Raw genomic sequence first — 22,937 nt, 5'->3', positions numbered from 1 at the left:
GGCATGATGCAGCTATCTCTATTGATTGATATGTGGGGTTTAATGTCCCAAAGCCACCATACTATTATGATAGACGCCTAGTGAAGGGCTCCAGAAATTTCGACCACCTGGGGTTCTTTAACATGCACCTAAATCTGGGCACATGGGCCTACAGAATTTTTTCCTCCATCCAAAATGCAGCCGTCCCAGCCAGAATTCGATCCCGCGACCTGCGGGTCAGCAGGCGAGTACCTTAGCCACTAGACAACCACGGCAGGTCCAGTTATCTCGAGCATTTGCGTATGCTAGTTCTCATACCAAAAGTTTGAGTCTCGTTTAAATCCTTGAGCACTAAGTAAAATCTTGAGCAAGCCTCCTTCCACTACGTCACTTTCATACTATTTTTAACAAAGCATTTTCAAGCCGTACCGTGGGTTTCTAATAGAATAACTGAGAAGACTTATTTTATTTGCATATCTCTTGCATATTATTTTCTTTTATTTGCCATTTTTCTGTAGTGGACAAGATTTTTTGCCCACAACTAATGACACCGATGCTAGAATTTCTGCGAAACAAGCTCTTCAATGCTATTGGGTTAAAAAAACGGCGATAGAGGAAGGGAGGTCAGGCTGCTCGATCAGTATCTCATATTTCAGAGCTCCCGAAAATGGGAAGGGGTGCGCGCCTGTTTGGGGCTTTGTGGTACGCCTGCCATGATGCACTTGCTACGAATGTGGAATTTGTGCATGGATGAAAAGTGGTAAATGAAAGTCGAGTGTTGAGAAAAATTTTTCAAGAAGTACGTCTCATCACTGTATTCCCACTAAATATGGTATTGTATAGCGTCCTACGAAGTAAGGAAACTAACAAATGAAGCTCATTTTATGTTCAATGCAGTTCTCCCACGAAGCCCACATTGCAGGAAGAAACTTCTCATTTTTGTAGCAGGCAGTGCTGAAGGAAAGCACCCATGCACTGTCAGCATCACTTAAATCAGCCACTTGGCTCATAATATCAATCCACTTCATGATGACATAACCAGTCACACATTATAATGAAACATAGCATTTTTTTATTCATCTAACGAAAATCCCATAATTTAATGTGACAAAACACAAATAAAACAAAAAACAAACAAGGGGGAACAGGGGAGAATCGCTTGGGTTAACATTAAAAACGTGTCTTCTTAAAGCTTTTTTTTTTAGTAGGTGCTCGACAGCGGCACACAAGGTCTCAATACCGAAGAACAGGCAGGTCATCTCATGGAGGTTTTTCTGAGTCTCTGCGTCCTAATCATCGTCGTCATCCGTAAACTTTCACACAGCGAAGGGGATTATGTACACGAGAGAAAGGTGACGGAGACACGTAGTAGGAAGGCAAGACGCTCGCACAAGGATGGGCTCAATCACGCTTCCGGGTAGCCGTTACTGAGGTTGAGGTCCACGGAGTTGGTGAAACCCGGCGTTGTGGCCGATTGCGACGCCCGACACTGGACTTCGAATACCTCGTGGATGGCCTGGCGGAAGCATTGGAAGTTGTAGTCGATGAGCCCTGCGAGTCGAGCGCAAGTGTCAGTTGCGCGAATGTAGAGCGCTGAATACCGATTATCAGTTCTACGGAAGACCGCAACACAGCGGAAACTTTGAGATGGGCTATCCTTCAAATATTCTGATAAAAGTTCGGGGGAAGACTGAAGCCTGCAGGGATAGAAATTTTGTCAACATGGAGCATGTGTAGACAAATTTTTTTGTCCAATATAACAATTTTGTAGCGTGAAAGTGCAATGATGACCAGCACAGGTTTCTGAGAAAGAAAGGGATATTTACATGCATAAAGAGGGTGCCCGCAACCGCAATACGAATCAAGCTTATTTGTATTGTCAAAAACAGTAAAATGGTACAACAGGTGCACATGCAAGGTCCAAATGGTCATGCAATCAAAACTGCAGGGAAAATCAAAAATGTTTTATTTGGAACATTCACATACTGCACTTTCGAGACACTTTTCAGCTGCTTCTCTAGATAGTTGCCGTGCTGGTTGAGACTGTATGACATTGTCGCTAGTAAAAAACACACACACACACAAGAGAGATGGGAACACGATGACATGGGCAGGAGAACATCATACAGTCAGCAATACCAACTAGGCCAAGAAGAAGAGATTCTTTTCAAGTATACTTCTGGCCAAGATGCCTGTTAATTTTAGAGAGCTTGCAATGCAAGCATGTAAGTGTCGAATGCAAAGAAATCGTAAAAATGTCTATTAATAAGCTTGCCTATATCGCCGTTCTTCTTCACGAAGAGAATAACCTCATGTACTTCCTGCCGTCATTAGCCTCTGCTACCCAACAAAGGGAACTATGGCTTCTATAGCAGTGAGTATGGAACTGGTGCACGAAGAAACGAGAAAGTTGGCAAGAGAAAAGGATATCAGATGTCAAAGCAAGCAAGCGCTAGATTTACCGTTGCTTGTCTCTGCATTAGATTTTCGCTTCACTGGCGAGCCTCAGTTTCTCAAAAGCTCCCTGAATTCTTCATAGAGCTTCTTGTGTTTTTCCAGCATCACATTATTTCGTTGCACAGGTCGAAGAACTTTCAGCTGGAGCAAATTGTTAACTCCAGCCAAACACCAGTTCACCTGGACATGCCACTACTCCTCACTGTTCATGAGAGAACTTGAAACAAGTTAGTGCCCGTGCCACTATAATAAAGGATAGGTAAGTGAAGACCTTGTCCTTCACTGGATAGAGTCCGTGTGGTGTAGGCAGTCCAGTGCACTGTCATCTTTCCCATTCATCATCATGTTGGGCACATTTCGTTACCGTTAGGCTGACTTGGTGATGAGGCACCGAGGCTGTTGTGCGACTGCGGTACAGAACCCGTCGTGATCCTGGGTGGGATGATGTCTCCACAGCAGCCTCTCAATATTTGTGTGAACAAATCGTTCAAGGAAGTGGTTACGCCTTGCTCTGCGGAGTGGACGCGCTCGGGTGAGCCTGCGATTATGCTGATGGGGTGGCTCAATTGGGGCATCACCATCCACACTGTGAAAATGGATTGTGGACACTTGAGGCAAGCATCGCCGAGGACCTTGTGCATCGTTATTTTAGTAAGTGTGGCATCTCAAACACATTCGACGGCAAAGATGATGAGTAGCTGTGGGATCAGTTGTCTGACAGAGGAATTTTCGAAGAAAGTGCTGTTAGCGATTGAAGCGGTTGAAGTGGCGAATCCGAGTTCAATAAGCATCTTCTCTGAGATTTTTCTTACTGGTATTATATATGAGTAAAACTTTTTTTTTATTGATTTCAGGTCTCTAAAATTTCACCTTGTATTATGTTGGGTTTTCTATTGCATGTGGGTATTTACAGTATTCTGCTGATTCCTTCAGGTTGTCTTATAACAAGATTGTACTGTACACTAATCACATATTGGAGCATTACTGTCAATAACAGGTGTTTTCGATAAAGTATTAATCTAATTAAATTATATTACTTCGGCATCCCTGCAAAATGCACACCTTTTCAAAGTACAACTGACAAATACAGCTTAGTATAGCTAACAAGCTACAAATTTTCATGCAACTCACAGCAGACAACACATTGGTGCCGCCAGAGACGTGCTCACCTTGCTTGTCGAAATTCTCGTCCCTAAGTATGCAGACGAGGGCGAGGAACCGATTGACCTCCTGCAGGTAGAGCACTGTCCCATTGTTCAGCTTTATGATGCTGGCAGACTCGCTGTCAAAGGTGCTCCCATCGCCATCCGCTTGCAAGCTGAGGAAACAACAGCAGAACAGTCAGATGTTGAACACAGTCTGATCGCCATCACATGACAAGAATGCTGCAAGTTTGAATAGGACGATTTCAAGTATGGGTCATGTGTGCACACCTTACTTGTTCTACTGTGAAGTGCAATAAATGATGTACTACTGTTACAATAGAACCCATTAACTGAATCCTTCTTGAACAACATTGCTGCTTAAATAGAACTACAGCCTCTAATATGATCGGTTTCGTACTTGATCTCTGTAAACCTCTTTATCTCTCAATAAACGAAACACCTCTTAAAGGGAACACATTTTCCTGGTCCCTTCAGGTTTCGCTTCACAGGAGTGTACAAAATTATGAACAGTCGCATAAAGGGAGAATCATTTTACATGCTGAAGATAGCTGCATTGCCTTCTTTATATGTGCTCAAGGCTTGACTGCGTGTTCCACGAACATAGGAGATTTTCAGATGCATGTCAAACAAATGTTTCCACAGGCCTAAAATGTAAAAATATGTGGATGTCGACAACGGGCTTGTCGGCTATCTGAAGTTAATACATGTAAAGTGAGAGTGACATTAAAGCCAGAAAAACTCGATCACAGAAGCACATGAACTGCCAGGAGAATAAGCTTTCCATTATAGGAGGGCATACCGTATCTATTTTTGTAATTTTCAACCTCGGAACACACAAGTTTTTATTGTGCAACTGCGAATATTTGGTCAGCATTAGATTTGAGTCAAATAGAGAACTTTTTCTTCTCAGATGGTATCAGAGAGTTGTCATACAGCGGGATCAGCACGAATTTTTATTGTGTGGCCATGGTTTTTAATCTATTATTTTTATAGCAGCTTTTCCAAGATTAAACTGATTTATCTTAAAATCTAGGTCATCACAAAAACAAGAAGACGCATAATCAAGTTTCATCTGCATCTACATCAGTGGCTTGATTGCATCAGTGTGGTAAAACATTGACATGGGAAGTATGCATCGGCTTCGACGTTTATTATTATCGGTGTGCAAGGCCGTTTTGAAGTGCTCGGGAATCGCCGTGATAGTGATTGTGAACAAGCACGACTATGCGCGTGTTCGTGTGCCGGCTTCGAGAAAAGTGTTGGAGCGACGGGGACAACTTGTTGAACCACAGAGAAGCGTTGCAGATTGAACACCCAGCCACGCCCCGACGCTTCGTAGCGGCTTCGATGACCCTGGGTTTGTTCTGGACTCGGCATTGCCCCACCTGTCTCGGGATTCGGTGGGGAGCAACGTTGTTACAGCCGGCTGCTGTTCCCGTCGTGGTGCGAGATGCTGTCCAGGGAGCTGTCCCGGTTTTGTTTGTGGCGCCTTTCGTTATGCTGTTTTGTCATTGCTCCAGGCGTTCACTGTCATTTTGGGATGATCTGTGGGAGTTATCTGTCAGGCCGGGCAGTGCACCGGCACCAACTCGGGGAAGCATGACGTGCCCCGCCCCCTGACATTGAGAGAATACTGGTCAACTGTAACACTGATGCTCCAAGACAGTGCGGTATGAGTGGGCGGACCTTAACCGTAACTCCCCTCTCGCATAAGGTTAGTTAAGGTTTCCCTCTAGCATAAGACCGCATGGGCGGTATTATGCTAGAGGGAAGTGAAGGGTGTGTGTTCATAAGGTGTGCAGTCTCGTGCCTGTTGATGTGTACATTAAGTGATCTCTTTTTGTCCTTTAGTGATCTCTGTTCTTGTCTGGCTAGCCTGCGCCCACATTTTCCCAACAGGCTTTATTGCGTAGGTATCACACAGCACAGGTATGCTGCACAGCAACGGCTCAGAACACAGCACCTAACACATAAAATTTTATGTTCAGCACATATAATCTTTGGGTAATACGCACCCGTAGATAGATGAGATGTCAATAATGACATCGATCATGTCGCAGCATAGCTCGTACGACTGCATGTCCACAGGTGAGTTATCAGTTGCAATGTACATTTTGGTCACAACATCAAACAGGAATGCCTTGTCAATCCCTGAATTCTGAAGAAAAGTAAGAGAAAAAAGATGTAACAACAGGAACCGTCATTTATTTTTGCAGAAGAGCATAACATTCCCAACAAGCTTACAATAATAATAATAATTATTATTATTATTATTGTTGTTGTTGGGATTGAACACTTCACAACCACAATCTGGAGCCCTAGTGAAGGGCTCCAGAAATGTTGACCATTTAGGGTTAACGTGCACATAAATCTAAGAACACATGAGCCTCAAGGATTTCGCCTTGATCAAAAATGTGGTTGCTGCGGCCAGAATTCGATCCTGCGGCCTTTGGGTCGTCACTCGAGCGCCATAACAAAAACATCGTGGCAGGTTAGCCTCCAACAAGCTCATCTTGCCCAAATAAAGCACACAATCTTTTACCTCAACTGCTCTATGTGGAAAACACAAGGTCTGAACATTAACTATATAAACTAAATGCTTTGAACCATTACGTGTATCTGTGAATTTTTATTATTTAAAAACAGCTTTTGAAAAATAAAGCCCCATGTTTACAATAGGCACATAATTGACTCGTGTATGATCTACTGACAAGTGAACACTCACCGAAATGAAAATGTTGAGGAGGTTTTCTAACGTTGGCAGCTCAGGGATTAGCTTCTGGAGGACCTTGCTGAACGCCTCGAAAATAGAGTGATCGTATATGCTAGTGAGATAGAAACTGCAGAAAAGAGCAAAAGAGAGACGTGCAGGGCATTCAATCAAGAATATTTTTTTTTTGCACATAAGGAATGACAGAAAATTGTATTCAGTGTCTATTACCAACACTAACAAAAGCAAATTTCAGAGGCTCATATATACCATCAAAAATCTACTAGTCTCAGTCTAAACCTAAATTACAAGGCCAGAGGAAATGGCGGTTCCGTAACTTAAAGGGTTTTTCTAAGCGTTTAGTACTTAGACCCGTATGAACCAAGATTATATGTAAACTGCCTACAACAACGCTGCATGAATGTTGCCATTAGCAAGCTTGTGATTCTACTCGCTTCATGAACGCGCGTCATTTTATTCCTGCTCGCAAACAGTGTGCAGAGTAAACGCGCAGTTTTCACTTGGCAAGTGAAGAACTTGTTCTGCCAGAAAATGCTTCAATGTAAAGCATAGTGAAAAATTAGTTCTGATGATAGTTACACATTACTTTAATAATCTCAGAGCATTGAGTGAATACTCTAGGGTCGGTGGATATGCAGCGTCCAATGAATGACCACACGCGGCTGCTTTTTTTTCTTCCATTTTCTGGTAAAATCAGATAGCTATCGCTACTTTATACAGCATTATTTGAGGTCACGATGATTATATGCATGTCTGCATCTTCATATTGAAGTGCATGAGTATCTTCAGCTGCTGCGAAGGAAGGCCAAAGCAATAAGCTTATACAACTGTAGGTGCCAGAGGTGAAATCATTGAATTAACACATGCAGTTTGCAAAAACTTTCAGATTGTGCTCTGTGCAACACAGAGCAGCCGCTAAAGCGAAACAGGAGGTGTTTGGCAGCGGTAAAGTTAACGATCTAAGGGCTTCAAGATCGACCAGGTGAATAAATACTGGCAGAAGTGGCACAGGTGCGGGCTACTGTGGGACATATGTATTGGTGCGTCGCATCACACATTCTTCAGAGCACAGTTCCTTGATTCATGCACAGCTTGTGCCTGCACCCAAGTGAACGTTGCCGTACGACAAGTGATGAGCATCGGCATCAATCGAAGACGTGCAGATGTTCTCCAGTAGCACCAAAGGCAACCTTCTTTTACCCTATTTCAAGAGGGTGAGTTAAATAACTTTACTATGTCCACAATAGACGCGAGTTGACTGTTGCAAAGTTCGCCCGTGTACATCACATATCTTGCGGTTTTACCTCTTGGGGTTTCTCTGTTCAATGGCCTAGCTAGAAGTGGGACGTATCAGAATATAATTTGGCACTCTGGGAACCTTGTTGAAGAAGAAGGTTCTCAGAGTGGTTCGTGGTATTCGATGCTGATGGCCAAGACCAAACTGTTTGCCGCTGCACTCATTGAAACAATTTCACCGACAACACTGGGTGGCTTCACTGATTTAAGCAGCGCTGCACCATCGTTGGCAAAACCATTTCTGGCGAAAGCGAAGCTGTCAGCAGCGAGGACATCCAGCAGTGAATGACGAAGAAGTGGTCGGAAATATCCGGGAAGCTTTCTCCCACAAAGATCTTCAACGCCTAGCAAGACATGAAGACGGACACAGTGGCCAACTTTTTCCACATGGCAGGATTCAAGACGGCAGAACTTGCGGAAACCAGTGAAGACGGCGACGAAGAGCTCATAGACGACGCGTTTTGCGAGTTGTCGTCTCTATTCTTGGCAGCAATTTCACACGAAGGTTTCCGGACAATTTCATAGAAGTGGACTGCAATGTCCAGGCCGTTGCGAGCCTCGCTGACGAGGGCATAGTACACTCATACCTCGTTAAAACAATGTCGAAGGAGATCCACAATTATTTCGTTATATCCATTTTTTCGTTAATTGATTATAACGGTTTGTGGCATTGTATGCTCAGATGGGCGCACATCTATAAGCATGCAAAGAAGGAAAACGCCTCGCGGCCCGATGTACCGCTATGCGACGGAAAATAAACACATTCGAATCGCATTAATTCGAACACGCTTAATTTGAACTTCTTTCCGGTTATTAAAACTCACGCTGTGGTCTTGTCAAAGCTATGTGTAATCCAATGGGCAAAAATGCCCTGTAATTCGAACCCACAAGCATTTGCGACGGTTAATTCGAACATACCATTCTCCGAAAATGCTCTCAGCACCATGCCCAATCCTGCAGCAGCACCTCTCAATGCTGCGCGCAAGGAAGGAAAAGAAAGAAAGGAAAGAAAAGAATGTGGTGGATTGTTTGCTCTCTCTCAAGTGGCGATCTGTGCCACGCTTTTCTCTTTTTCGTCTCTGCACGTAGAGACCCTTCTCCTTTCAAGGCCGCACACGGAGAGAGAGGAAAAAAAAATGCTGTTGCAGAGAGTTGGCTCTCTCTCTAATGCCAATCTGCTTCTCTCCACGTGGAGACGCTCCTCCTTTCTTGGTGCAGAGGGTAGCAGCGGAGACAGTCGTTGCCATCGACTTAGCTGCGCGCTATTATGCTTTGCAAACAGCATGCGAAATTGATCGACTCGCTGCAAGGCAAATGTGTGCAGATGCGCATCGCCAATTACTTTAGTTAATGACGGATGTCCTCTGATTTGTGAATAAAATGTGTCTTCTGAAGCTTCCCCATTGTGTGTTCTTAAGTGAGAGGGAAATCACTTTGCACCGCCAAGCTGCTTCTCGGTCACGTGACCCTCTCAGCGCTTCCTCAATCCTTTCCACTGGCTGTGTTAAGAGGACGACTCTCTCGGCCGCATGTGGCATGGTTGTAAGGCCGGTGCGGGAGTTTTGAAGAGACACGCCAAATGAGCATCAAACTCCGCAGAAAACGATGTACCTAACACACTACGGTCATTTTTTTTCCTTTTGATAGACCATTTGACAGACTAATTTGGTTTGTTATATCAATTTACCGGTCAATATTACTTTGTTACAACGAAGTTTAAACTGCATAGTTCTCAATGGAGCTTTCAAGGGGAATTCCATGTACTTCGTTACATCCACTATTTCGTTTTATCTCGCTACATAATAACGAGGTTTGAGTGTAGTTGCAATCGCAGGGACCCAGGATGCCCAGGTTGGCAGCTCATGTAACGAGGAGTATTTTCTGGACGAGCTGCTGGCTACATTTTTTATATATCAATATCAACTAATTCGCGATCACCTTCGAGTTCGATATATTCGTGTTTGACTGGATTCTAATAATGGGAGTAACTGCTAGAGACAAGCTTTTGATTCGGTGGCAGATAGCGACTATCTTATGTGCACTGTTTTGCATATTGCTAAACCTTTTCAAGCATTTCGTAGGTGTAAGGTAGAAGCAGATTTTGAATAAATAAAGCAACAATTTATTTTCAAATATTGAGATCGAAATCTTATGTTAAACTGTTAAGGTTTGCACCCCTGAAAAGTGTACATAACTTTTTTTTTTGCTGTCTTTTTACGCACTGCAAAGCAGTTGTAAAGTTCAACAGAGTGAAAAATCCAGAATAACCTACATTAAACAGCAACTTCTTCAACAGATGGAAAAGTAAAACATAATTACTAGTAAATATACTAAAGAATAAAGAACCTAATTTCATTGCTTACTGGTAATCATATTACCAACGGTGCTCACATAAAGTTGTCCATACACATACAGCTGCTGAGAACTGTGCTAGAGCTGTTTAGCTTATTACGCTCGATTTGCCGGGTAAATAATCAGTTGTGCATCACCATTTCAACAACACAACAACACGAAGCCTGACCATGTCTACGTACAGGTTAGTTTCTTTTTTGTTTACTTTCCTTTGTCTGCAGAGCAGGACACTGCTCGCTATCAATAGAGCGGCTTGTATGACGGCAAGCTCACGCGACAGGCTGAGCTTGCCGTCACGTGAGGAGGCACCAAGATTAGACCTGGAAAAATTTACACATCCCGCAGCATCGAGCCGCTGGAAAATGATTCAGCCTGCCCGATAAGATATGCCAGACAAACTAACTGTTGTGCTTCTTTTGAGAGTGCAGTCTATCTCGGAAGCCGAGATTTGCACAATAGTGTATCTGCTTGACTGACAGCTTTCACAGTTGTGAAGTGGAACAGATGTGGTAAGAAATTAATCCCCCCCCCCCCCCTGCCTCCCGTCTCGCATCACGAGCAGCACCATTTTCTAGCAATGAACATGACAGAGTTTGCCCCACGTCTGACCTCGCTTTAGTTAATCACTTAAAAAGAAATGAGAGCCAAAAATGGAAGTTTTTTTTCCCCAAAGTAACGTATTTTTGTTTTTGTTTGCTTTCACAAGTTTAGCTTTTCTTAGTTTATAAAAAAAACTGAATATTGTAATTAATCTTGAAGCCGGTTCAAGAAGAGCTCATAGTCTAGAGTCCCCTGGACATTGTCACCTGGCTGCTTGCCACTGCACTTCACATAAGGACTTCCCTAAAGCCACATGCTCAAAATAATCACAATGGCCAAGTTCCTATGACGGAAGAAATCATCTTAAAAAATATACTTTTCCACGTAGATGAGCTTTCTTTTTTGACCTTAAAATGTATTTTTTGCAAGATCCATTTTTGGGCAACTTCCTGAGTTTGAAAATCATGTTTTTTTTTACTTCCGATAGCTCGATCACGATAAAATTTTGCCCGCATTTAATGTAAAGCAATGCGAGGTAATGATGGCTCAGAACCAAAAAGGTTCAGTGGCAGAAAAAGCTTGCCCATAAAGAGCTATACTTTGCACATTCTCATGGAAGGATGAATGAACTTTATTTGGTCCTTCACGCGGCATAAAACAAAAGCGGTGCAACTTACTGTAAAACTAATTACATAATTGAAATCGGCTTATGAAGGCAGTGGTAATCATCAGAAACGAGCAGGCAAAGGAGACAACAATGTACACACAATGCAGCCGACTCCAGTAAGAACACTTTATCTCACCACTGCGTCACTTGTAGCGATAATGCCAAACCACATGAGTGGGATTGTGCATGGCACAAAAACTATACTACAAAGAACATTGATTCGACAAGTTCGCTGATGGTTTTCAAAGGCCTTAACAAGCTACATTCAGGAAAGCTTGTGTGGGGGCTAGTTGGAGCATACTATAGGTAACTTGGCAGCGCTACCTTCACCTGGGTACGAATTCATAAGCGCTACCTTCAGAGGGTACGAATTCATAAGAGTTTCGCACTGTTAGGGCTCTGGAATCCCTTAACAATGCAGCACTTCATAGAACCTTGGCAAAAGAGGCACTTGGCGGTGCTGCCAGCATTGTCTTCGCCTACCACAAAGAAACATGAAAAACATCTTAACATAACAGCAAATACCTTCTCTTCTCTAAAGCATTGCCCAACGTCATTTCAGTCGCACGTTTGGCACGAGTGGAATCACTACAGGTTGTTTCATAACACCAATGTACCAGTGTTCTGGAGCACATTAAGCTTGCCCCTTGATTGCGGTGCTTTTTCAGGCCGACTAAACAAAGCTTGATAGAATGCGGTTAAAATACTTTATTTGGCAGTTTACGAGCTCTAGCTACCATTATGGTAATTACCTCATTAATGAACAAAACCTAATTATTATTATTATTTATTAATAAAGATACCTGCAGCACCCGAGGGCATTATTGCAGGGGAAAAATACACAACGTAAAATATGCTTACACAAAAACGACTATTCAATTCAGACTGCAAATGCTGCTTGTGGTGCTATTTATAGACTTTCACTGCCACAACTATTGCCATCGCATGCAGTAACCGGAGTCGCAGGCATTTTCCTACCAATAGAAGATGACTGAACGTAGATAGAAAATTTCCGTTTAAAATTTTGTAGCGCTTTCCAGAGAAACCACTGCATGGTTGGGCACTAAAGACATTCTTATTGTTTCGACACAAAGCAGAAATGCAAAATACGGTAGACAGTCCATTTAACCTTCTATCCTGCTTGCCTGTGTTTGATCTCTAATAATATTTGAGGTTTTACATTCCAAAACCATGGTATGATTATGAGAGACACTATAGTGCAGGGCTCTGGAAAATTTGACCATCTGGTGTTCTTTAAGATGCATTGACATCACACAGTACAAGGGCCTTTACCATTTCGTCTCCATCAAAATGCGAGCGCCACAGCCAGGATCGAACGTGCGACTTTCGGGTCAGCAGCCGAGCACCCTAACCGCTACACCACCGCAGCGGAACGTTTCCGATCTCTCGATATACCTACCATCACTTAACTGATAAATGGTCACTTGTTTTTTGCATTACATGCCCTGCAGAGCTCCGCTTTTTTTTTTTTTTTTTGAATGTCAATCTGGATATAGTCTACCCACGTTTGTCCTCTGGTCGACGATGCTGTCTTTCTATCTTCTAGAGTTCCATCTCATTCCATTCCATCTCACGCTGTGTGGTTTCTAACTTTTACAGTTCCTTCGTTATTCTCCAGTTTTCTGCCTCATATGCTGTCACACTGGCAATATGCAATGATTGCACATTTCCTGCTTTAGGCACAACGGCAGTTGCCTGTCACGAGTAGGGACTGTCTACCATATGTAGAATATTCCATTGTTATTCTTGAGTGAATTTCCTTCATGAGATACGTAAAAGACCTAAGTATACATACTCTAGAACAAATTCTAGGGTCCGGTCGCTGGGCTAGCATGATGTTACTTTACTAATGCATCTGTCCTACTCTACATCAACTAATCAGCTGTTCTCCTGCCTCTGCTTCTTTGTGTGGGTTGTTTAGTCCACAATGGCTGCACAGCAAAGAAGGCACCCGGCTCACCTGAGTTGGACAACGTCGAGGCCTCTGTCGGCAAGGTCGTCCGTTGCCCTCTGGTGGATGTCCCTCTGGATCTCAATCTTGTGGTCGTCCGATAGGCCATCCACTTTGTGAATGAAGACCTCGATCTTCAAGTCTGGGTTTGCTTTGGTTGCCATCACTACAGTCTTGTTCAGCTTCTGCAGTGCCTCCATATAGTCATCCTGCAAATTTCGGTTGTCGAACCATCGTGTATCTGTATCAACTCATTCAAACGTTTTGATCTTGTAGGTTCTGAGGGTCGTGTTAGCACCTTTGGCTGTTCAGTGAGCTCAGCAATCATGGCACATTTAAACAGAAATACACTAAAACCTCGTTAATTCGAAGTCATTGGGGCCCCGAGAAATTTTGGAAGTAAGCGGGTTTTCGAATTAACAGAACATTCAAAATGTGGGATGCAAGGAGCTTAGAACTGTACAAAGTAATCAGTGCTCATTGTTTGCTGTGCCGGTTAGCTTGCGGCTCCAAGGAATATGTTTTCCAGCAATACCTGGTCTTAATTTTGCTGCAAACGCAGCGAAACGGTGGGCCTCACTGCTGCCACTGAAAAAAAAGAAGTCTGCTATCGTGATCAACTGAAATGTGCGCTTGCGAAAAACAAGACATCTTCACTGCAAAACAGTAGTGACACGCGAGCAGCCTGTCGCCTGCACCTCGCTGCATCAGCACGTCATGATGCTGACCATTGACACATTCTTTCTGGTATGATTAGGAATTTAGCAACAACCAGTAGACGAAACTCGAGATGTGCCCTGGCTGGAAAAATGATCCTTTAAACTTTCAAACATAGTTTTGGAAATAGGTGTTGCTGGCATAAACTTCGCCAGCAGTGCAAAGGTGCGAATTGCTGGAGCAACCGGCAATCGGAAGTTCGCGTACATCGCGAATTCCTCCAAACTGTCCTTTATTAATTTCTTTACGATCCCAGAAAGAATGAGTGAACCATCACCCGCTGACGTTCCTAAAAACATGCAATATCCTGCCCGCGCGTCACCGATGTATTGCAGTGAAGCACCTTTAGTTTCCTGCAGGCACATGTTTTGGTTGACCACGAGACCGTTTTCTTCTTCTTTTTTGCACTGGAAGTAGCTAGGCTGGGGTGCTTCAGCTACCACTAATTAGTATCGCTACGTTGCGTTGCCTTGTGGCTATTGAGAGCCGTCGTTTCAGCGGTTTGCGGCGAAATCGTGATAAGAAACTGGTGCACTGCACCCAAAGTTTTCTAATTAACCGGGTTTTTTAATTAACTGGTGCCAGCCGCCGCTTCAAATTATCCACTCAACCTTGCATTACAAATTACGGGACCGCGGACATCCTTAGAATTGAGCAGGATTTCGAAATAACCGAGTTCGAATAAACAAGGTTTTACTGTATGTGCGAGCAAAATTTGACTAATTTCCAATTACCATGACTAAATGTCGCTTCTTTACTGTGCTTACATGTTATTGCTGGGGACATTGGCAGAAAAAAGGCCTTTTATTTCTTTAGCAATTTCACCAGTCAACTCCTTTTTATGCCTACTAATTTCAAAATTTCTTCTAACCATCTAATGGTTGACCGCATGTAACCTTCATATGGCACTTAAGCATTAACTCTATTAGTCCATTGGTAATCTGCCTTATGAATTGCACTGTCTTCATAGCTTCATTTTTTTTCTCGTCTTCATGGAGCCCTGCAATACTTTTTGAGGATGGTCAGAAAACGCTGCTGATTGGTAGTGGAGGCTCCCGACAACACGCGAGCCAAATATTGTAGCGCAGCACGTGGCCTAGAATTCACAATAAATTATCAGTCAGCTAAAAATTGCTTTCTCTTCTTTCGACAAATCATGTTATATGCCCAAAAATCACACATCAACGACCCATCTATCAGCCATTGGCTGATTTCAACATGGGGTGCTCGCTCATTACAGAGATCGCCGCGGGAGGCTGCTACTTGTTCACACGTGTGCGCGCGATCACACTGAAAAATCCACGCATTCGAAGAAAAAAAAAGTGCTCAAGGTCACGAAGCACACGTGACGTTTTTTCTGTGGCCCTGCCATCCCTCCCTGCTTAGCGTCCAGTGCTTTCGTCAGGACGAGAGAATGAAATTGCGACATGCAACAAACCTTTGTAACTCCACTCACACTGGACGGATTCTTAAAATTTTTGTGGTGTTGAATTCCTGAGGCAATAAGCTGTTCTAGTAAATTCATTCCATGGTTACCTGAAAAAGTGTTTCAGGGGTGCTTTAATCAACTGAAGATCGGCTACCCTTGCCTGCTCACTAACCTACATTGCAGTCTTAACAGCACCCCCAACATTTTTCATTAATGTGTTGTGTGCTCTTTACTTCCTTCGTAAACGTCTCTGATGATCTAATCAAGAAGCTGCCCCATTAGTTAGCACAGCAAGTACAGATGACAGTACCACACGCTAGCACCAGTATCACAACGCAATTTGGAAGCAAATTCTGGTGCTTTATATTACAAGATCAAATTATGAGGAAAGGCCTAGTAAAAGACTCGAGACTTGCTTTTACCATTTGAAGTTCCTTTAAGTGCCCCCAGCGCATGGTACTGGAGCATTTTTGTGCTATGTCATTATCACAGCATTGCTGCTGGGGCAATGCCCCAGCAGTGATGTTGTGATTGAGGCATGACCCCTCGAAATGAAGTCCAAGGACCAGGTTTTAAAATGTGAGCCATCTAACTTGCAGCAATACATCATCATTTTGGCTATTTTTCAAACAAAGTGCTGTCTTAAGCATTGAAACGCTAAAGTGAACTGTCCCTGAAAATTAGAACAGAAAAAACTGGCAAGGCAAAGAGTTGCACGGCTAGCAAGAGAGTTGGAGTTGCTGACATGCATGTTTTGGAGGCATCAGAGGTAAAGTAGTGAATCAGTATTCCAATATGCCCAGTGTAACAAGCATTGAAAGCTGGGCGCGTTGGTATGGGTGTCATTTTAATCAGTGAGGGATTAATGCAAGTAAATGGCAGCAGTGACGCTACCAAAATCTTCTAACTTAGAGCAATTTCGGGGGCAGTAAGCTTTCATTTTGGAGCACTTTGGAGCAGCGAAATTTTCTATTTTGGAGCAAACTGGAGCAGCTAACTTCACATCCTGGAGGAGATTCAAGTTGCATTTACATTCAAGGACATGGATGATTATTTTTGGGCTCTTGTGTTGAGCTAGAAATATTTCGATTCAATATTATGGAGCTTAGGAGCATTCCCTATTTCAGTTGACGATGCATGAATTGTGGCGTCATGATGTTGAGCATTCTGGAAAAACTTGTTCAGTGATTACTTTTGTATCAAATAAACAGAATACCGGTTGAATAAAGTTGTACTTCATGAAATAACATTCTAAATACACGCATGTGGTCATCAGCAGATATGGTGGACAAACGCTGTGACATACAACGCTAGACACACACAGTCCCAACTGCATTTCCCCAAGATGACTTGAGGGATAAAGACAGGTTATTTTTATTCACAACCGATTATTGCTGCTGGGCATAACATGACAGCATTTAGCTAGTCTCGTAAAGCCAACCTTCTCTGGCACTCATGTCTTTGAGCTGAAACTACACGATCTAACAAACTTTGTTTTCCTTTCGCAGTGATGTCTTATGTGGCCAGGGCATTCTGTCTATACTTCAAAAACCCTGTATAGTATTGTTCCCAGGAAAGCAGTGCATAAAGAAAAAAATCTTGACTTGAAGGCCACCTTGCTTTAATTGTGATAGCTATTACATGAACATTCTCGACTGGTTTTTGCTGTTGCCAGGGGCGTAGGCAGAAATTTTTTAAAACTTCTTTTTGTTCTGGGCAGTGGGGGGGGGGGGGGGGGGAGGTGCACACCTTGATGTGAAGGTGTGAAGGGGGCCTAGCAGGCAAAAGGCCATTTTGCACTATGACATGGCAAAAAAAAAAATTCGAGACGTGCCCCTGTCCCAAATGCCCCCTCCGGCTACGCCAATGGTCGTCGCTGTCATGTTTTGTGTAATGTCCCAATCGGTAACACCCCCCCCCCCCCCGCACTGTGTGTTTACAAGCAGGTAAAAGCGCGAGCGAGGGCGATGAACACGGCTAAAGCAGAGATACAAAGCAACCTATCTTCTTTGCACGGAGGCTGGATGCGACAACATCCCCCCGCGTGCCAGGTCTGCCATCGATTGTTATTCAAGCCAAGAAAAACGTGCCGCTCGTGTCTAAACAGCAGGAGTGAACTAGGAATGCAAGGGGAGCGTTATTATGAGCTTGTGATAACTGCAGCGTGCACTGCCACTTCGGCAGGCATTAAGGGCCCCTAGTATACGAGGGGTCCACCCTTCTATCTTGCACTCAATGCGAACAGACTGTGCGAAAAGTGCTTCGCTTTCTAGGGTGGCCATATAAGGGCATGCACTGAGCCTTTATCACAAGGCAGCCACACCATCATCGCACCATTTTGAACGTCCAGTGGCACCGTTCGTGCTGTACAGATAGAATCACATACACTTATCTAGAGCAGCAGAGCGCGTGCCTGTTCACACTGTTGTTGGCCCCGGCTTCTATCGCATGTTAGCTGCAAGCTTCTGTTTATGCTTAGTCAAGAGCCTAACATGAAGTATGACCATGTTTGATATCATTTTGGAGTCTCTCTTTACATATTTCTTAAGAAAACAGCAGCTGGAGCAGCCGGCTGGGCACTCTAGACAAGTCTGATTCCACCTGTACGTGCATGAGCGTGCACAAGTCGTTCCGGGGGTCTCTAGTTATCCAAGTAGCTGTACGAATATTGAACACCGCGCGTGCAATAAGTTTTTGCGAGTGTACCGAGTGCACGGACTGTCGAAATGGTGACTCCACCACTAGCGCTCCCCGTCGATGACATCAGGCCTTGTTATTTGGTATAACGATTCGGTATCGCATTCACCGCTAAGTAAGATCTTAGCTTAAGTGAAACTAAAAATTGTATCTTTTGGACCCGGCATCGCGTAACTCAAAAGAACTCTGGCTAAAGGGGCAATGATCACTCCAGTGGCCAAAGAATTTTTCGTGCTGTTAGTTATCTAAACACAAAGCAGAGGTTTACAAGTAGCACAGAAAGTTCATGAGCAGTCTCATTATAACTCGAGATTTCACGCACCAGCGACTGCGCCCTTCAAGCGACGACGCCTCCCCCCAAAATGAAGCAATGAATGCAATGTCGTGATATTCATTTCTTTTTTTCTGTCTTTTTTTTTAACTGTCAGCTATTGACCATGGAAAGGCAGAAATGGACGTGTAAAAAGGTGCAGCTGCTTCACAGTGGGTCTTTCGACTCCAGTGCTGCCAGCGATGGCCTCCCTACTGAAAGCTACACGTATTAAAATCTAATTGCGGCTGCTCCGACCAGGAGGCATGCTTTTATTCATGAGACGACACTTTTTTTTTTAAGCACACAAAAATTTTGAATGCAACCAGAGTAATCTCGAGTTCGAAACAGAAGGGTCTTTCACTGCAACAGCGATTACAATTGTGGATGTGCTAGTGGAAGGAATTATGAAAAAGCAATTCTGAATGAAGATCTATGAATTAAGTATATTAAAGAAACAGTGCCAACACATTTCCACAGTTCACGTGTTCTTCTGAGGACTCGAAGCACAGAAAATTAGATCGAAATGCCCAGAAGTAGACGCAACAGATATTCTGGCGGCACGCGTGCAGTTATTAGTGAAAATTGCTTTAATTACGTGCTGTACAACTCTTTGAACTAGCTATCACCAGGATTCCTTCAACGGATTACGTCCGCCAATGAATCACAGCCACTTTCACGCTACCGATTGGACTAAACGTCACGAGCCCCAGTGGAGAGCGCGTTTTGCCGTTAAGCGGACTTGCACAACTGAAGTTGCGTCGGCACGAAACATAGCATATAGCGTAGTGTATTATTTAGGACGCACGTGTGACCACTGTTTACTCAGCAGAATAATTCTAGGTACGTGATTGTGACCTTGGTGGCCCTGAAAGCAAGGTGCACGTTTTGACATGCCAGCACAACTATTGCTGGTGATAAACGCTCCCAAATCAGACTTTGGCGCAATTCGGTTGATATTATAAGGATGGAGCAGTAAATTTGATTTGGCACAGTTGGTGCACGAGTGGAATCACTGATGGCTCACCCACACTGTGAAAACAGAGAGCCAGCATTATATCCAGTTTGTGATGGGTAAATTGCAATAAACCTTTGACAATTAGTATGCACTTTATTTTGCATTTCAACATTAAGGACCTTATTCCCACAATCCTGTTGGATTCCTTCTTTTTCTATGATCATTTCCCTCTCTTCAAGCAGACCTCAGATTCACTGTTATATAGCTTCGAGCTGAGGATGACTTCGAAAACTGCCGGCACGATTACATAAAACCTCCTAAATGTTGCTTCATTTATTGAAAAAGCATTGCCAGTTCAATCATAGCTTTCCCTGCAAGTCACTTCATAACATGGAAGAAAAAAAAGCTTTCAGGGTTATTAAGAATAGTTGTCCGACATACTAGACCAATTAAATATTGCGTTTAGTGCTCCATTCTTTACAAGGCTTAAACACCCCCTTGTCCAAAGTGGCCAAGTGCAATTTGCGACGCATGCCTGTTGTGTAAAGGCAAGGGTACCTGAGCATCGATTACGAATACAAGGGCTCCCCAGCCATCGAAGACGTTCTTGAAGTCGGACACCTGGTCAACAAAGTCAACCTGGCCAGGGATATCCCAGATGTCCAGCTTGACGAATGAACTGTTCGATATGTCTGAAAAGAACAACAGTTTGTTACAAGCATGTATAGCAGCATGCACCTGCAAAGTAACAGGTGTTTGAGAAACTGAACAAACATGCTCAATCGCATGTGCAAACACTTTCTATGTCTGCACATCAAAAAATAAAAATGTGTGATACGTTACGCAATATTACCATGATAGGAACATGAAGTGCACTATACTGAGGGCTCTAGCTTGAAATCAACCCCAAGAGATTCTTCAATGTGATCTAAATCAAGGTACACGAGCATTTTTCCATTATGCAAGCTGCTTCTGTTTTCAGCCCTAGTTTTCTGAAAATAAGATACAATACATATCAAGCAATTGAATTTGTGCCCTAATACTTCATACGGTGGTTTTGGCACGTTAACGCCCCCCACTTCTCCCCAAAAATACTTCATGACAGAAAAAAAAATGTAACTTGCATGAACCTTTACCAACATGGCTAATTGGCATTTACCCTAATGCTTGACAGCGTGATGCTAAGCAGGCGTGAGCATCAATTTAAGTTGGCCCCAGTGGTAACAAGTCTAGTGAATTAACTGCTTGATTATTCACTTTACTTAGCTTAAAAGAACACCACCTAGACGGCACAGTTTCGGTCAGGCCTAAAAAATGAGATAGTGCTTTCAATGCCGGATTGATTACCCCTCGTTGTGCCACTATGTTGCAAGAGGAGTTTCCAAAATCCAATCGCTATGTGAAACCAAACTTTTATCGGGGGGCTTTAAGCATGCAATGCCAGAAGAACCCTATTTGACTGAAAGAATTTTCATAAGAGTGCTACTTAGTAGTGGACATCACTGCACACAACTGTGAGTGACAAAAAAAAAAACGGTTCGCCTAGTACTGACCATGTACCAAAGCTATATATTCCAATAATGTACCGCATGGCGGGACATATAGAAAAATGTTTTGATGCTTCATATTTGTGCACAATATACATAGGCTTCAAGCACATTTGATGCTATCCCACTAAATTCTATAAAGCATAAAACAAAGAAGAAATGGATTCAACACTTAACACTTCTGAAGCAGTAGATCCACTAGCAGCAGACCTCCCGATTATTTTTGATACCTAAGGTCTTTCACATGATCAGCCATATTAAAGCGTTATAGTGAGTTCGTTGTTAGTATTTGTGTGCAATGTCATGTCTTAGACACTTTATTTCAAGTTTGGCAAGCTGTTTTCCATCCTATGAGAAAAAAACTGGCTCAGCTCATAGTTTATACTAACTGAAGCTTTCTTTGAGGTGTCAGCAGTGCTCATTTAACAATGCTGTAAGTGCAATGTTCTGATCAGGCCAGATGTGCTCACCAGCTGTTGTGCTACTGTATTCAGAGCAGTGCACGCACTGAATTAAAGAGGACAGGTGATGTGATAAGCAGAGTCATACCATTCCGCACAATCTTGTTGGTGCTCTCCAGGAACAGTGTTTCATTCGGTGACATTTTGTGAAAAACCACCTTCTCGATGGACGATTTCCCGCTCCTGAAATACACAAATAAATTGCAAAGTGTTATCTCACGCACGCTAACTGAGCGCGTTCTGTGACAACAGTACAAAATGCAAAAATGCCGCCACAGAGACGAAGGTGACAAGGAAGGATTGAACAGGCGAATTCTGTAACGCTCACCCTTTGGACCCCATGAGGAGAATTTTTCTTTTCCTCGCACATTGAGTGGCATGTGTCGTGTCGCCCTCAACGTCGTCGGGTCCATAAGCATAATCACGCGGCAAAGACCCGACGTGGTAGTTCGACGCGTAGCCGTCTTCGTCCTCAGCGAAAGACTGAAACGACATTGCCAAAGCGCGGCCGTCAATGGACAAGTTCAAAATTCAATCGATCGCTAGATGCAACGAGACACTCTTCCGGGGGTGGGCAAACAATGTTTCAAACTGCAATAACGCCTCTCTTTTTCTTTTCCCTCCCGACTCGCAGCCCGCCCCGGTCACGAGCGGAGTCCTCGTGGTTCAGCTGGCTAGTACGGCAGCTGCGCACGGCTGGATGCCGTGTAAAGAAACGGAAAGAAAGAAGCCGGGACCGGCGCCGAAACAGAGTGGCACTGCAAAAACTACGCGTCTTCGGCGTTTGTAACCAGCGGCTACACGCAGGACGGCTACGGACGGCCCCTCCGCTCACTCGAAGCGGGTACCGCCGTCACCGACGTAAACGCCCGGGCACAGTCAAGCAGCGAGCGATCGAAGACACGGCACGCATGGGAAATGAACTACGGCTCCCAGTCGACCACAACGTTCCCATATGTGATGAACAAGAAAGAAACGGCACAGGAGCGAACATTACCATCAGCACAAACCGTCCGCACACCTAACCATCATATGACAGGCCAGGCTCTCCCCCACTTGGCCCACTGCGGCCTCACGTGATTTGGCGAGAGTACAAACATGGCGGCGCCCATGTCCGTGTAGATGCGGTGCGATTCTTATCGGGAACCGATGTCGTTCGAAACGCTTTTCGCGAGTTCTTCCTCGCCCCGAAAAATTCAGGGTATCGCACCGAAGACCTGAGGAATGGCCCATCACGGACGCTGGCTACAAAAATGTCTCAATTACAAACCTATGCGGGCGTGGTTTGTCGGAGTCGGGACGACAAGATTCATACTGCTTGCTCTTTTCGCCTTGATCATCATGTCGCTATTTATGCATTACTACATTTCAAAGGTAATTTGCTGCTATTGATTGATCGTATTTTAACATTACTCCGCTGCTGTGAGATGCCCTCTAATTATAACGCGAAACTGGCGTTTACATCGCTCCTCCGCACAGTTTGAGCGCAGTGCTAATGAAAACGGAACCCAGACATCCAATTGGAGTTATTACCCTTTCTTGAAAGCGAAAGTGCTTGTGTAGTCGCGCATTGATCTGTTTTTTTTTTCTCTCTCTCTCTCTTTTCTTTAAAAAAGATGTACGGTGTTTTGGTGCCGTGCTGGTGACTGGTTGCTTTT

At 43.8% G+C, this 22,937-nt stretch overlaps 2 protein-coding genes across 4 annotated transcripts in view; one reads left to right on the top strand and one right to left on the bottom strand.

Moving 5' to 3' along the window:
• Nucleotides 1-1,028: 1,028 nt before the first annotated feature.
• Nucleotides 1,029-22,358, bottom strand: RagC-D (Ras-related GTP binding C/D). 2 transcript variants are annotated; one of them, XM_037425183.2, is made up of 9 exons: nt 22,277-22,358; nt 21,608-21,762; nt 21,368-21,462; nt 19,830-19,963; nt 13,170-13,369; nt 6,328-6,442; nt 5,618-5,760; nt 3,606-3,754; nt 1,029-1,530 (listed from the first exon to the last, which is right to left on the bottom strand). In XM_037425183.2, the coding sequence occupies exons 1-9, from the start codon at nt 22,277-22,279 to the stop codon at nt 1,385-1,387; spliced, it is 1,140 nt and encodes a 379-aa protein (XP_037281080.1). In that variant the 5' UTR covers nt 22,280-22,358; the 3' UTR covers nt 1,029-1,384. The 2 variants fall into 2 exon arrangements, with proteins under 2 accessions (XP_037281080.1, XP_037281079.1); XM_037425182.2 differs by lacking the exon at nt 22,277-22,358 and having other exon boundaries at nt 21,608-21,789.
• The window catches only part of botv (exostosin like glycosyltransferase 3), a 36,439-nt gene continuing 35,807 nt past the window's right edge, over nt 22,306-22,937 (top strand). For both annotated transcript variants that reach the window (XR_012895400.1, XM_037425184.2), the window contains exon 1: nt 22,306-22,653. Coding sequence is in view for 1 of the 2 variants with exons in the window: in XM_037425184.2 (XP_037281081.1) it covers nt 22,504-22,653 (150 nt within the window). In the remaining variant the exon portion in view is untranslated. The remainder of the gene's footprint in view (nt 22,654-22,937) is intronic.

The sequence above is a fragment of the Rhipicephalus microplus genome, chromosome 5 (genome assembly GCF_043290135.1).
Source record: "Rhipicephalus microplus isolate Deutch F79 chromosome 5, USDA_Rmic, whole genome shotgun sequence".
Taxonomy (NCBI): domain Eukaryota; kingdom Metazoa; phylum Arthropoda; class Arachnida; order Ixodida; family Ixodidae; genus Rhipicephalus; species Rhipicephalus microplus.
Note: the sequence above shows the minus strand (reverse complement) of the source record. Positions and strands in the feature narration are given on the sequence as shown.

What these genes read in the sequence shown, in the direction of transcription:
- RagC-D (XM_037425182.2), bottom strand. Translation starts at nt 21,774, where the DNA reads ATGTCGTTTCAGTCTTTCGCTGAGGACGAAGACGGCTACGCGTCGAAC. An exon ending in GACATCTCATCTATCTACGG is followed by an intron (nt 3,755 to 5,617) that starts GTGCGTATTACC and finishes TTGTTTCCTCAG; the next exon opens with CTTGCAAGCGGATGGCGATG. An exon ending in CGAGAATTTCGACAAGCAAG is followed by an intron (nt 1,531 to 3,605) that starts GTGAGCACGTCT and finishes CTCGACTCGCAG; the next exon opens with GGCTCATCGACTACAACTTC.